We start from the raw sequence: 12,454 nt of genomic DNA on the forward strand, positions 1-12,454 counted from the left end.
GGGTTTTTCACAGAAGCAGACACTGAAGAATATTAAGTTACCTTCCCTTCAGGAGGGGTGAAACTTGGAGCTGTACTGTCTTTTATTCAGTTAATATTTCCAGTGCTGTGTTCCGAAGGTGTTTGCTTTGGAGTTTGTCCTTCATTTTCAGTAGTGCTTTTAAAAGAAATGTGATGAACACATTCTTTTGAGAAGCGAAGGACCCTTCTGCATCGTGGACAACAACCCTCCAATGGGTTACTTTACTAAAATGGAATGTCTGATTCTTGAGTCAATTGAACACAGTTAAGATCCATTAACAATTAAAACAACGCACTCAACTGGCCATTAAGCATTTCCACAGCAAGGTGTGAAAACTTCTGGTCAGTTGGTAAACGCCAACCACATGAAGTTGTCTTCCATGAGCCTGAATGACAGAAAGAGCTATGTGACCATGAGAAGGGAGCGCCCTCGGTTCTGCAGACCCTTCAGAGCATTCACTGGTATCGGTGCAATGGTAAGAGAGAGAAGCGATTTTATACCTGATAAATGTTTTCTTCCGTTTCGGGATCACGGATTGGCTCGTGTCCAGCCTCAAACACAATGTACTATTACGGAGCGGCCAGAGAGGAAAGGTCAGAGGGGAAGGAGAGAGAGGAAAAAAAAGGCATTTGGAATTCAGGATACAAATCTCAGTGAGCATTAAAGAAACAGTCACAACAGAAAATACCCTCAAGAGACAAGTGGATTACAGAAACACTACGGGTGCCTTGCACACCTCTGCCTTTTCTTACAAAAACGGCAAGGGTCTGATGGTCAGTGGTACAGGAGTGATTGCATGGGCCCCTGCACATCTTTGGGGAGATGTAACTTCTTCATTCAGTGGCATTTTATCTCAGTAAGGTCTGCAAGTGCTTCATTGCTGAGTGGGAATGACATCTCCTGGGAACATCTGGGATCCCAACTTCATAATCTGGGTGACATCTGCTGCCCCCCTTTGCTTCCCTAAAGCTCCTAACTCAGCTTTGAAGTGCTCAGAAACCCCAAACCTCTGCATCCCATAAATAGCACCTTATTTTACATTCTTAGTTTTAAATACTGAAACACAATTTCTTTTCCCCTGTGCACGTTTCAGACTTTAAAGGACAGAGCCATTTCAAATAGGGCAATATTCTTCATTCCCTGTGAGCCAGTTGCCCAGGGCAGAGCTCACATTCTAGACAAATCCTCGCCCTCAGCATTCTATAGCCAGGGCATGCCGTTAGGCGTATCTTTGGCTTTTTTTTGGTCACATATGCTAGAAACCTCTACTTTGTGTTACTCATATTATATTACCCATTTTATCCATATGGTTTTATTTTTGTCATAGCTGTTCCAGCTTTCTGTGTGGAAACAGATATGTGTGACACACACACATATAACTCATAAGTTTCAGGTTTTCTTTTATGTCCTGCAAGTTCATTTTCTCACTCTTTTCTCTCCTTGGGAGTAAGTATGAGCGGGCTGGGGTTGGTGGTGGGAGGCATCCTCTTCCTTTTTCTCTGCATCTGTTTGTACACAGCACACACTTGGATCCAAGAGAAGCCATCTCTCTAGCCACACCTGGGCTGCAAGCTTGAGAGTCCAGGGATAGTTACTACCTGGGACATCTCTAGGATCTCCCTTACTCTCCTCCCAACAGCCCCTATGGCACGATCCAGACAATCAGAGGGGCCAGAGAGATCTCTCCCCACAGCCTTCCCAAAGCTTACAGACTGCCCTTTGGGCTTGCACTCAAATGTCACCCAAACTCACTCCCCATCCCCAGTTCCTAACTCAGAGGCCTCCACACGAACTTGGAACATACAAGAGACTCCTGAAAACATCCAGTTCTGAGAATCAAACTTTTACAGATAGTGGAGGGGGCTGGGGCAGGGGCAGGAAGGAGGAAACCTATCTCAAGATCCCATGTTATGGATGCCAGCCAAACTTCTGTTCATTTTTTATGGAAATTCACTCCTGGAGAGGCTGGCAGCCTGCACCCTTGGAAATAATCTTGGTCCCTTCTCCAGGCTCTGCCGTCAGGGGATTCTTCAGGGCTCTGACAAAGTGTCTGTAGCACAGGCCTCACCATTTCTGACCCTAAAACCCCGATGGGTTTCAGAAATTACCTGGTATACAGGATCTTCAACATCCTCTTCCAAAATTGTCTACAGCAGAGCGAGTGAAGGGAGGTTGAAAAGCAGAAGATATAAAGGAAGAGGTGTGAGATTGTGTTCAGAAATCACAGGACAGTACAGAAACCAGCTCTGGGTAGGACAGGCTGCTGGGTCATTTTAGGGAGAAAACACACAGGAAAAAAAAAAAAAAAAAAGGAAAAGAAAACTCTTGCAGCCACCCCCACCTCCACGCCCACTATCAACAACAGCAAAAGCAATTGCATTTCTTCTGTTCTCCTGCCCAGAAATCTTCCTCGGGATTCAAGATTTCACTTTCTCTCACATGTTCAGGATTTCAGAGAATAAAAGATCATCTCTAATGGCTTGCTCTCGGTGCCTGAAATTTACACGGGAACCTTTCATCTTTGTTTATTTCTACTTGGCAGCGGGAGGACAGGACCTGACTGTCAGTTTTCACATCTGTTTATTTGAAGTCCTAGTCTTCCCTGGTACTCGGGTAAATTCACAGGTATACCTGATACACAGCTTGTTCACACTGCTTATCCTTTTGTGCCTTTTTTTCCAATTCTTCTCGTTGCTTCAATTCGTAAATCAGTTGAAAGAGATCTCTCAAGTCCAGAATAACAGGTTCAGCCTGGAGTAGAAGGTGGGATGAATCGCATTAGTAAGGGAATGGTATAAAGGCAGAAGCAGCCCGGCCCACTTTTGCCTTTGCCTGGTACAACCCGCAGCCCTTCCTTTTCCTATTAAACTGAGAGCATTCCGTCTTTAATTAATTCTACCTTGTTTATATTGGTTTAGCAAATTGCATCTAGGCTAAAGTTCATTTCTTCGACTAATTATATTTGCAAATTCATAATAATCATAAGCATAAAAGGCACTGCTTTTATTTATTAGTAATTCTAAATACAATAAAATTAGGGTAGGCCTTATGCAAAACAGCTATTTGTTTTCTCTTATTTTCTTTTTAAATGAGGCTATGAACACAAGGAAACTTATTTGTGTAGTGTGCCTCCATCCAGCTTAATCAGAAAGGAAAATAATTAGTCATTACCAAATACCCATTAGGGAAAAACAAGACCGGATGGGCTGGAGGAAGCTTCCTTGCTCCGAGGCTATCTGAGCATCAGCATCGCTCCGTCTTACATCAGAGGCGGCCTTCAAACACCAACAGCGTGACTGCACGCGCTGTCCCCTAAAGCTACCAGGATAAGGCGCCCTCCTTGGATGGGGATACTCACCGCCTGGGCTGTTTTTATGGCGACAAATCTGTGATTCCCTTCCTTCCCACAAACGTATCCAAAGGCCCGGTGGTCTGTGATGTCCTTTGCAATGTAGGAAATTTCATGAACAGCATGATGATGCTGAAGGGCCTATCAGAGACAAAAGGAAGAACATATTTCATGGGACTTTCCCTTCGAGCTGTTGATCAATAAGAGATGCGTTTCAGCTACGTGTGAACAGGCCCGAAGGGCTTTGGAAAAGCTGTTGGGTCCAGATGGAAGGAAAAAAGAGCTGCGCCTGCCCTTGAGGGGTGGAGGCTTTCCTCCATGGTCTTAGTGCTGTGACCAGGCACACAAACAGGACTGCTCACATGCTGAATGAGCGTCTGTGGCCGTGGCTTCCATTAAGCTTGCCAGGGCCAGTCAGTCTAGTTCAAGGTGCAGGCTTCTGCGACAGCTCTCTTTGTGACACAGCCCCGTTGAAGTTCCGGCTTGATATTTAATACATTTCCATCCCCAGGGCCTCTGCTTGCCGTGGTGGAAAAGTACAGGGAGTACCGTTCAGTGTCACAGAACTATGCACTTGTATGGTTACAACCCTTTTTTGACCGATGGTGACAGAGTGTCTCAGGGAACAAACACCTTCTTCTATCTTGTCCAGAGTCACCATCTGGGCTAGAGGTAGATGCCGTTAGTTCTCAGGCTCTTCCTGGGCTGGTCCCTCTGTTTGCCATGCTTATTCTTCTACCCATTTGCCTGAGTCCTCCTATTCCCTTTCAAAAGGACATTTGAGGGGCGCCTGGATGGCTCCGTTGGTTAAGTGTCCAACTCTTGGTTTTGGCTCAGGTCATGAGGTCACGGTTTTGTGGGTTCGAGCCCCCGGTTGGGATCTGTGCTGCCAGCTTGGGATTTCCTCTCTCTCTCTCTCTTGCTTTCGCTAGCAATCTGCCCCTCCCCTACTCGCACTGTGTCTGTCTCTCTCAAAATAAATAAATAAACGTAAAAAAAAAAAAAAATACATTTGAATAGCACCACCTCTGTGAAATCTTCCCTGAACGAGGCTTGCTTTTCCTCCTCTGCAGAAATAATTCCATAGAACTTCGGTCTCTACTGATACGGCAATTCATAATGGAGTCCTCACACACAGCTCCCTGGGTTCTTGCTTTCCAGACCTTCCTACTCTGATATATTTACCTGGCTCCTTGTCTGTCTTCACAGGATCCATCTTCCTAGAACCTTGTGCTATGTTTGACCCATAGTTCCTGAACTCAAGTAAGTCAGGATAGTTGATCAGTAATTTGGTAATCTTTTGAAGCTGATCTTCCCACCTTTATTATCTAAGCTTCAACAAATAATGCTTGCCATCCTGTTGGTGATGGCCATCTGTAGGACCATTTTCCTATATTAAACCTACTCAAAGCAACACTTAGTACTCTGTGTAAAGGCTTGCACAGGTAGCTGGGCATTACATGATGTGCTTAAAGTCCTTATAAGGGGCCTTTTCATTAAATTACATATTAAGAGCCTTGTATTCTGGCCACTTTGCGAGCACAATGCACTCCCTGCACCTCTCTGGACCTTTGCTTCTTCTTCTATGCAATGAGAAGTTTGTACCAGATCAGTGGCTCCTAACTCAAAGCCCTGGGTCTACTTGCATCATTAAAGGTAATAAAAAGAAGTCCTAAGCAGTCTTCAACATTTCAAAAAGCTAAGCAGAAATTTGTAACTACTCTTAATTAAGACTACACATGTGCATGCAAATGAAAATGCCAAGTTCTTTTCGAAATGTATCAGGTTTATGTTGTACTCCTTAGAATCGTCTCTGAGGAGATTCTCTTTGGCATTTACTTATGGGTTTGAATAATTCAAGTAGGAAAGTGAATGATTATAAATACCCTTTTTTTTTTTTGGTTGGACAAAATCTTCCCTGTTACCGAGTCCACGGAAGGAGGGAGACATGTAACACAAAGGGAACTTAATCGTGAACATGGTAGGAATCGCTGGAGTAGATGTTCTGGAAGGTCTGGTCCTATCACCCAAGATCCTTTAGCCATTAGGACCTTGAACCACACAGCCAGTCTCTTAGGTCAGTGGACATCTAGTCTCATGATGGTCATCACCTTAGTTCCGGACTACTGGCCCTGGCCTTCCAAAACACCCATTCCCACACTGCTGCGATCTTTCTAGGTTTCTGACCTCACGAATCATTTCTGCAGTAGAATTTGCTGTTGCACCTTGACCTTCTAGACTCTGATCACTCACTAACCTCTCTGACTGCTCTTGTGACTCTCCCTTCAGGTCGTGCCTTGCCCAGGTTGTCCACTGACCGCTGCACATCATGCTTGGTGGGTGGTGTCACTGTCTAGTCACCTAACTGGCCACAAGACAACTGTGTAACTCTAGTGAATTCTGACCCGAATAAAGTTGGCGGGGAAGGAAATGTTTGTTAGTGGAAGACCGAGAATCCATTTATTCTTGTTTTATTAAGTGGACATGCTTAGCTAGTGGAGGAAAATTGCTCAAAGAGTGGTAGCTTTTTCATAGTGTTAATGATGTAAAATTGATGAGATTTATATTCACACGACATGGGCGTATTGATTTATAGGCTTTTGTGAACTAGAATGGTATGCAGCAGGGGAAAGTGGAAGACAAAGACATTCTCTTTCTCCCCCTTTCCTCAAAGTATTTCTCTCTCTGCATAACGTGGAGAATGTTATCCACGTTTCCTATTAAATCAAAGTTTGACGACAGTACCTTATTGATTGCCAAGTGGAATATTGCTCTAAAATTAAACTGTGATTAGAAGGCTTCCTGGTGGAATTAGATTTGGAGAAGACTGTGCAAGGGTAAAATATCACCTACTATGCAAGACAGCAGATGGAGTTGCTTTAATTTATCTGGGAATCCTCATTAAGTGTTTTAAAATCAAAACATGTTTAACGCCTGATGATACCTAATATTGCCTCGCGAAGTATAGCTCTGTGCGTGCCTGAAGTGCCTAAAGACGTCTGTAACATGATCTTTTCCCATAGTTAATTTTATGTTATGTTAAATAGGATTGCTGTGAAAGTGGCTCATTTATTTGGAAACCAAGCATCATTGAGGGGATATGTCTCCACTTTCTCCAACCTCAACTGTGCAGATATAGCACAGATAACTTGGAGATACAAACACATCAGAATCCTGATAATCCCTCTGGTCACATTACTGCATTCATCGTGGCAACTGCAAGAATCTTGCAAATACTTGTTCACTGAGGCTCAAAATGCTCCATGTCTTCTAGGAGATTTTATGAGCACAGTCAAAGCCAAAGGAACCTTGAACATCCTATTGTTTGGCTGCATTTATGAAAGGACTCAGGGTCACAGAGAGTTCTGGAGGGACCAGTCCTGAATGCAGCCCTCATTCTCCCTATGAAGGATAATGGAGCATTGATACGAGGAAGCAAGATCATGTAGAATCGAGGTCTCCACTCCTTAGACTCCTGCCTCCCCAGTCCAACAACAAAGCCATGATCCCTGAAAAGCTTGGATGAGGAAGGGGAGAGTTGGCCAAGGAGGGAGAGTTGGCCAAGGAGGCAGAGTTGAAGGTGTTCCAGATTCTTGCAGGTATCTGAGGTCAGAGAGGGTCATAAATCAGAAGGTTTGGAAGAGAGGCTGGTTTGCTATAAGGATCTCAAAGAAAAAGGTCAAGACAGCATGTTCTGGAAGTAAGCTTTCATGAGCTTGTGACTATCTGTGATGTTCACTGAGCAGTCAGGCTGGAAAGATGTGGTGAGACCCTTGGCCATGGGAAAGAGAGATCGTTTCATCCCAGGAGGGTTTCTGTGGGGAGGTCCTGGGCATCACAAGTTGTTCTGGAGGGCATAGGGAATACTGGGCCAGAGGAGGAGGGAGCGGGGAGGAAAGGGAGAGTCTGGTCTCCCTTCTTCCACATTTCCTTAGGGAAACAGTTTGTCTTAGGAAAACTTAGTCTAGATATTGAGGTACTGCCCCAAATCTAAGCAGGTATTTGCTTTTAAAAGTAGTCTTCAACGACACCCTGTTTCTCTGCTACCACTTTATTCTTCTCCCATTCGGAACCCTCCCTGTTGTATTACGGATGAAAGTTGTTACTGAAGAATTCTAAGGATAGACCAGAGATTAGACTCCTCAGTCTGGTCTGATCTTCCTCCCATCACTGAACTTCAGGGGAGCCAGGCTACAGATAGTCTGAAGAGCCCATCCCTGCCGCCTTCGGTTCTGTACTTCTGGGCCTGTGTGCCACTGTTCACATTTTCCCTGTCGATCACCCTCTTCATCCCCATCACCAATCCTTCAGTGACTCCATGTAACTAAATCATACATATGCTCCCAGGCTAGTTCCAACAGCGTGCTCGTCCAGGGAACCTTCCCTGACCCCTCCATTTCCCTCCATTTCCCAGTGATAATTCCTGTCCCTAGACCCCAGTGCCTTGTATTTGTTCTTCTATCTAGGATGCTTCATTTTGTTTCACGTTTACCCATTCATCCACTTCTTCATACCATGTGTATTTACTGAGTACCTGTTATGTTCCAGGTCTCACGCTTAGTCCTACATCCATCTAGATTCTTAAAACATAGTCCCTTCCCTGAGGACCTTGCAATCTCATAAAAACACGCAGGATAAGAAACCAATGACCACAATATAATAAGATGAGCTTATATTAAAGGTGTGCATAGGGTGTTACATTGGCTCAGAGCAGGGATGGGGAAGGGCGTCAGGAAGACTTGACAAAGCAGCTGGCCTTGAACTGAATCTCAAAGGCTAAGGGCAAGTCCCCAGAAAATCATGGGAAAGGGCAGTCTAGGCAGAAAGAACCGAACATTCACAGGAAAAAAATATCCACCAGGATTCAGGGGAGTCAACAAACAAAGCAAAGCAAAACAAAACCTCTGTGCACCTGTTTTCTCTCTACTCTGGGGTTGTTAGCTTGTTGAGAGAAAGATCCGTGTCTAATCCTTCTCAGTCTCCTCCCAGCTCCTAATACTGTTCCTTTTGAACAGTAAGTGCTAAATAACGTTTGATGAGCTACAGAAGGAAGGAAGGAAGAGCCACGCCATCTGAAGACACGCACTGCATGAGGTAGTTGCTCAATAAATGCTCGATGAATGACTGAATCAGGTTAATTCACGACATTTCACACAAGACTCGTTCTGTGAACAGAAGGTTTCTTATCTGATCATCATTAAATCTTTTTTTTTTTTCCTTAGCATTTCTATGAGCCATTTACCAATGTTTAAATGAAGTATCAAATTGTTTGGAGGGTTACCATCTGACAGAATAAATTACAGAGGAGACTTAATTTGTAGTACGGTTCAATACAACCAATTAAATACAGTATGGATTGGAAAGTCATCTACTCAGACTTTACCACTAGGTTTTTTTTTTTAAAGAATAAATTCTACCCTATTTAGCCTTCATATTATTTGAGTGTATGTGTGTGTATACAGGAGTGTGTGCTTTCTCGAGGCAATATCAGTCACAGGGAAAATACACACCAGGCTTCAAGTGAGTTAACAAAAACAAAACAGAAAAGCAGATACGCAGATAGACACAGAATAAAAATAGATACATGAAAAATACACTGCTTCACACCACAGACAATTACAGTAGTTAAAACCTCACAAGACAAAGGCAGGCCCAGGCTCATTATAAAGGCCTTTCTCTTTTCTAACATATTTTTGGATGCGTGTGTTGCAACACAGTGCCAACGAGGCTGGGAAGCAACCTCTGTACCACCCCCAGGAGCCCCATCATGAAATGCTCAGCGGAGCTGGTCAGGGTAAAGTCTTCCTTGAGGTCCCATCCTAAAATCTTCTAGAAGGTTTAATTCAAGGGCAAAACCCAATTTCCAAACATTTAGTCTCTAGCTGCAAGGGCGCTGTGATAGTAGAGAGAAGAATATGGACTCTGGAGCCAAAGAGAACACAATTCAAATCTAAGCATTATCATTTACCAGACGGGTAGCTTCAGGCACCTCTTTCTAACTTTCTGAGCCTTATTTTCTCTTTTTGTACAACATGCAGAATGATAAAGAACCTGAAAGTTTGTTGGAAATATTAAACTAATTCATATAAAACAGACCAGATATAAATGAAATGTCATTTTTTTCCCCACCAGAATGAAAAAAAAAAAAAAAAAAGAAAGAAAGAAAGAAAAGAAAATACCTAGTGTTGACAGAAGTGTGGGGAAATATACTTTCTTTGGCTACTGGTTTTCTATGTGTTCACTGGGGATAATAATAATAACTCTCTCATGGTCCTGTTAGGAGGATAGATGACTTACGGATAGGTAAAGGGCTTGGAACAGTGTGAAACACGTAGCAAGGGCTGTGTAGATTTTAGCCATTATGGTTACTTTTATTGTTTGTGGGAGTTTGATTTGGTGCAACTTTTCTGGAGGGTAGACTGGCTGTATATTTCAAAGCCTTAAAGACATGTATAAACTTTGACCCATGATTCTTCTTGCAGGGATTCAATTATCTGTAAATAATGTAAGATGTGTGTGGGCAAAGGCTTGGACACAAGCTATTCCCCACCGTGCTATTAGAAATAGTGACAAATTACGAATGTTTGAAAGGTTGAGCACTAACTGGTTGTAGAAAGTGCATTGTGATATACGATGAAAGAATACGCGGTAACCGGAAATCATCTGGAGAAGTGTTAGGAATTTTCGGCATGGAAACATAGTCACGATATTCTGTGGAATTAGAGAAAACATCTTGCAAAATAGTATGTTCAATATGATCCCGTTTTTGGAAAAAGAGCATGCATACCCATATATATATATATGTATAAAGTATCTAGAAGTATGTTCAACAAAATCTTAATGAGAGCTCTCTCTTGAGTGGTGGAATTACCAGTGATTTTCAGAATCTGACTTTTTGCTTATTTATACTAAGTAAAAAACTACACTTCAGTTAATTACATAAATACTAAGCGTTAAATAAGTATTAGAATATTAATAAGTATACAAGGGCGCCTGGGTGGCTCAGTTGGTTGAGCATTTGACTCCTGATTTTGGGTCAGGTCATGATCTCACTGTTTGTGGGATTGAGCCCCATGTCAGGCTCTGCACTGTCAGCATGGAGCCTGCTCGGAATTTTCTCTCTCCCTCTCTCTCTGCTCTTCCCCCGCTCTCTCTCAAAATGAATACATAAGCTTACAAAAATATTGATAAGTATTAAAGAAAGAACATAAGATGCTTCTTTCTTATTTGGATTCAGTGAATAATGTGTGCACTGCCATCTAAAGGTTTCTACACTCGTCCTGGAGTCCACTCAGCCTCCATCACTCTCCGCCCCCACAACTGCATCTTGTCAAGTGCACCCCCCAATGTCTTTCACTCTCTCCATTTCTCTCCATCTCCACTACCAGACCCAGGTCACAGCTACTATTTCCAGCCTGGATAAAAGCAGCAACCTCAGTCCCCACCCATCCACTTCTGAGAACCTCTGCTACGAGCATCCCACCACAGATGAAGGGATTGAGAGAAAATCTTGGCAACTCTGATCAAGGCTATCTCATAGGTAAAATACATCAAAGACTGCCCAAAGGCTCTTCAGGTAAAGACCAAAATCTTTGCGAGGGCCTCTGTCCACCTCCCCGGGGTGTCTCGCCATGGCTCCCTTGCTTCCTACAACCCTGGCGGCCATTATTCAGACTCTCGGAAGCGCTGCCCTCCCACCTCAGGGTTTTGCACAGGCTACTCTGTCCACCTAGGGCACTCAACTCCTCCTTCTTCAGATCTCAGCAGAGACGCCTGTTCTCCTCTAAAGTCTTCCCTGACTTTCCAGTAGGGACCTGGTTCCCATGCCGCACGTCTTCTTAGCTTGCTGGACTTTTCCACGTGGGGCAGCTGTTGAGTTTGTCACTATGGGTATGGACACACACACATAATAGCTCCAGGATGGCACCAACGATACCATTTTTTCCTTATCTCATCCTGAACATCAAATACAGTGCCTGACCTAGAGCAAGCAAGCAGTACATATATATTTTTTGTTGTTAAAGTTTACCATCTTAACCATTTTTAAATGTACAGTTTTGTGGCATGAAGTGCACTCACACTGGTCTGCAGCCATCACCAGCACCTATCTCTAGACTTTGCCATCTGCTCAAGTTGACAGTCTGTACCATTAAATACTAACCCACTCCTCTCTTCCCCCGGCCCCTGGCAACTACCTTCTCCTTCCCGTCTCTATGAGTTGGTCAGTACATATTCTTAATGAATAACTTGAATGAATCTGTCAGCAGGACTCCGAATCCAAGTCTCTCCTTGAACCCCCCACTCCAACCCACTGCCTCTAGGGATGTCTTCCTCACTAAGACTTTACTTCCTTAGCTGTTAAAATGAGGAGGCTGTATGCAGGAAGTAGTCAGGTCCTGTTTTGCTCCAGACGCTTTTTAAAATTTTATTATTTTTTAATGTTTATTCATCAAAAAATATTTTTTAACGTTTTATTTACTTTTGAGAGAGACAGAGACAGAGTGTGAGCGGGGGAGGAGCAGAGAGAGAGGGAGACAAAGAATCTGAAGCAGGCTCCAGGCTCCAAGCTGCCAGCACAGAGCCTAATGTGGGGCTCGAACCCACAAACCACAAGATCATGACCCGAGCCAAAGTCAGACGCTTAACCGACGGAGCCACCCAGGTGCCCCAATGTTTATTCATTTTTGAGAGAAAGAGAAAGCATGAGTGAAGGAGGGGCAGAAGAGAGGAAGACACAGAATCTGAAGCAGGCTTCAGGCTCTGAGCTTTCAGCACAGAGCCCGACGTGGGGCTCAAACTCGTGAACTTCAAGATCATGACCTAAGCTGAAGTTGGACGCTTAACCAACTGAGCCACCTAGGTGTCCCTGCTCCAGACACTTCTTCGATTCCTCTTTAAATTTTATAACAACACAGCATCTATAAAAGGCAGCTTCTTCTTAGGTCTCAAAACATGTTATAGACACACAGCTCCGCAGTATCTACAATAGGCAAATTATGGAAGCAGCCCAAGTGTCCACTGACTGACTGATGAGTGCATTAAGATGATGTGATATATGTATGTGTGTGTGTATATGTGTGTATA

General features: G+C 43.6%; 1 protein-coding gene across 22 annotated transcripts in view; it reads right to left on the reverse strand.

Annotated features, from left to right (window-relative positions):
• Positions 1-12,454, reverse strand: part of DAB1 (DAB adaptor protein 1) — a 1,138,859-nt gene that overhangs the window by 67,000 nt on the left and 1,059,405 nt on the right. For 16 of the 22 annotated variants that reach the window (XM_045477573.1, XM_045477565.1, XM_045477561.1 and 13 more), the window contains 4 exons: positions 3,380-3,511; positions 2,653-2,772; positions 2,130-2,168; positions 522-587 (listed from right to left, as the gene is read on the reverse strand). In XM_045477573.1, the coding sequence (XP_045333529.1) occupies positions 522-587; positions 2,130-2,168; positions 2,653-2,772; positions 3,380-3,511 (357 nt within the window). The remainder of the gene's footprint in view (positions 1-521; positions 588-2,129; positions 2,169-2,652; positions 2,773-3,379; positions 3,512-12,454) is intronic. The other 6 variants (XM_045477569.1, XM_045477570.1, XM_045477567.1 and 3 more) reach the window with 2 other exon arrangements.

Source organism: Leopardus geoffroyi, chromosome C1 (genome assembly GCF_018350155.1).
Source record: "Leopardus geoffroyi isolate Oge1 chromosome C1, O.geoffroyi_Oge1_pat1.0, whole genome shotgun sequence".
Lineage (NCBI taxonomy): Eukaryota > Metazoa > Chordata > Mammalia > Carnivora > Felidae > Leopardus > Leopardus geoffroyi.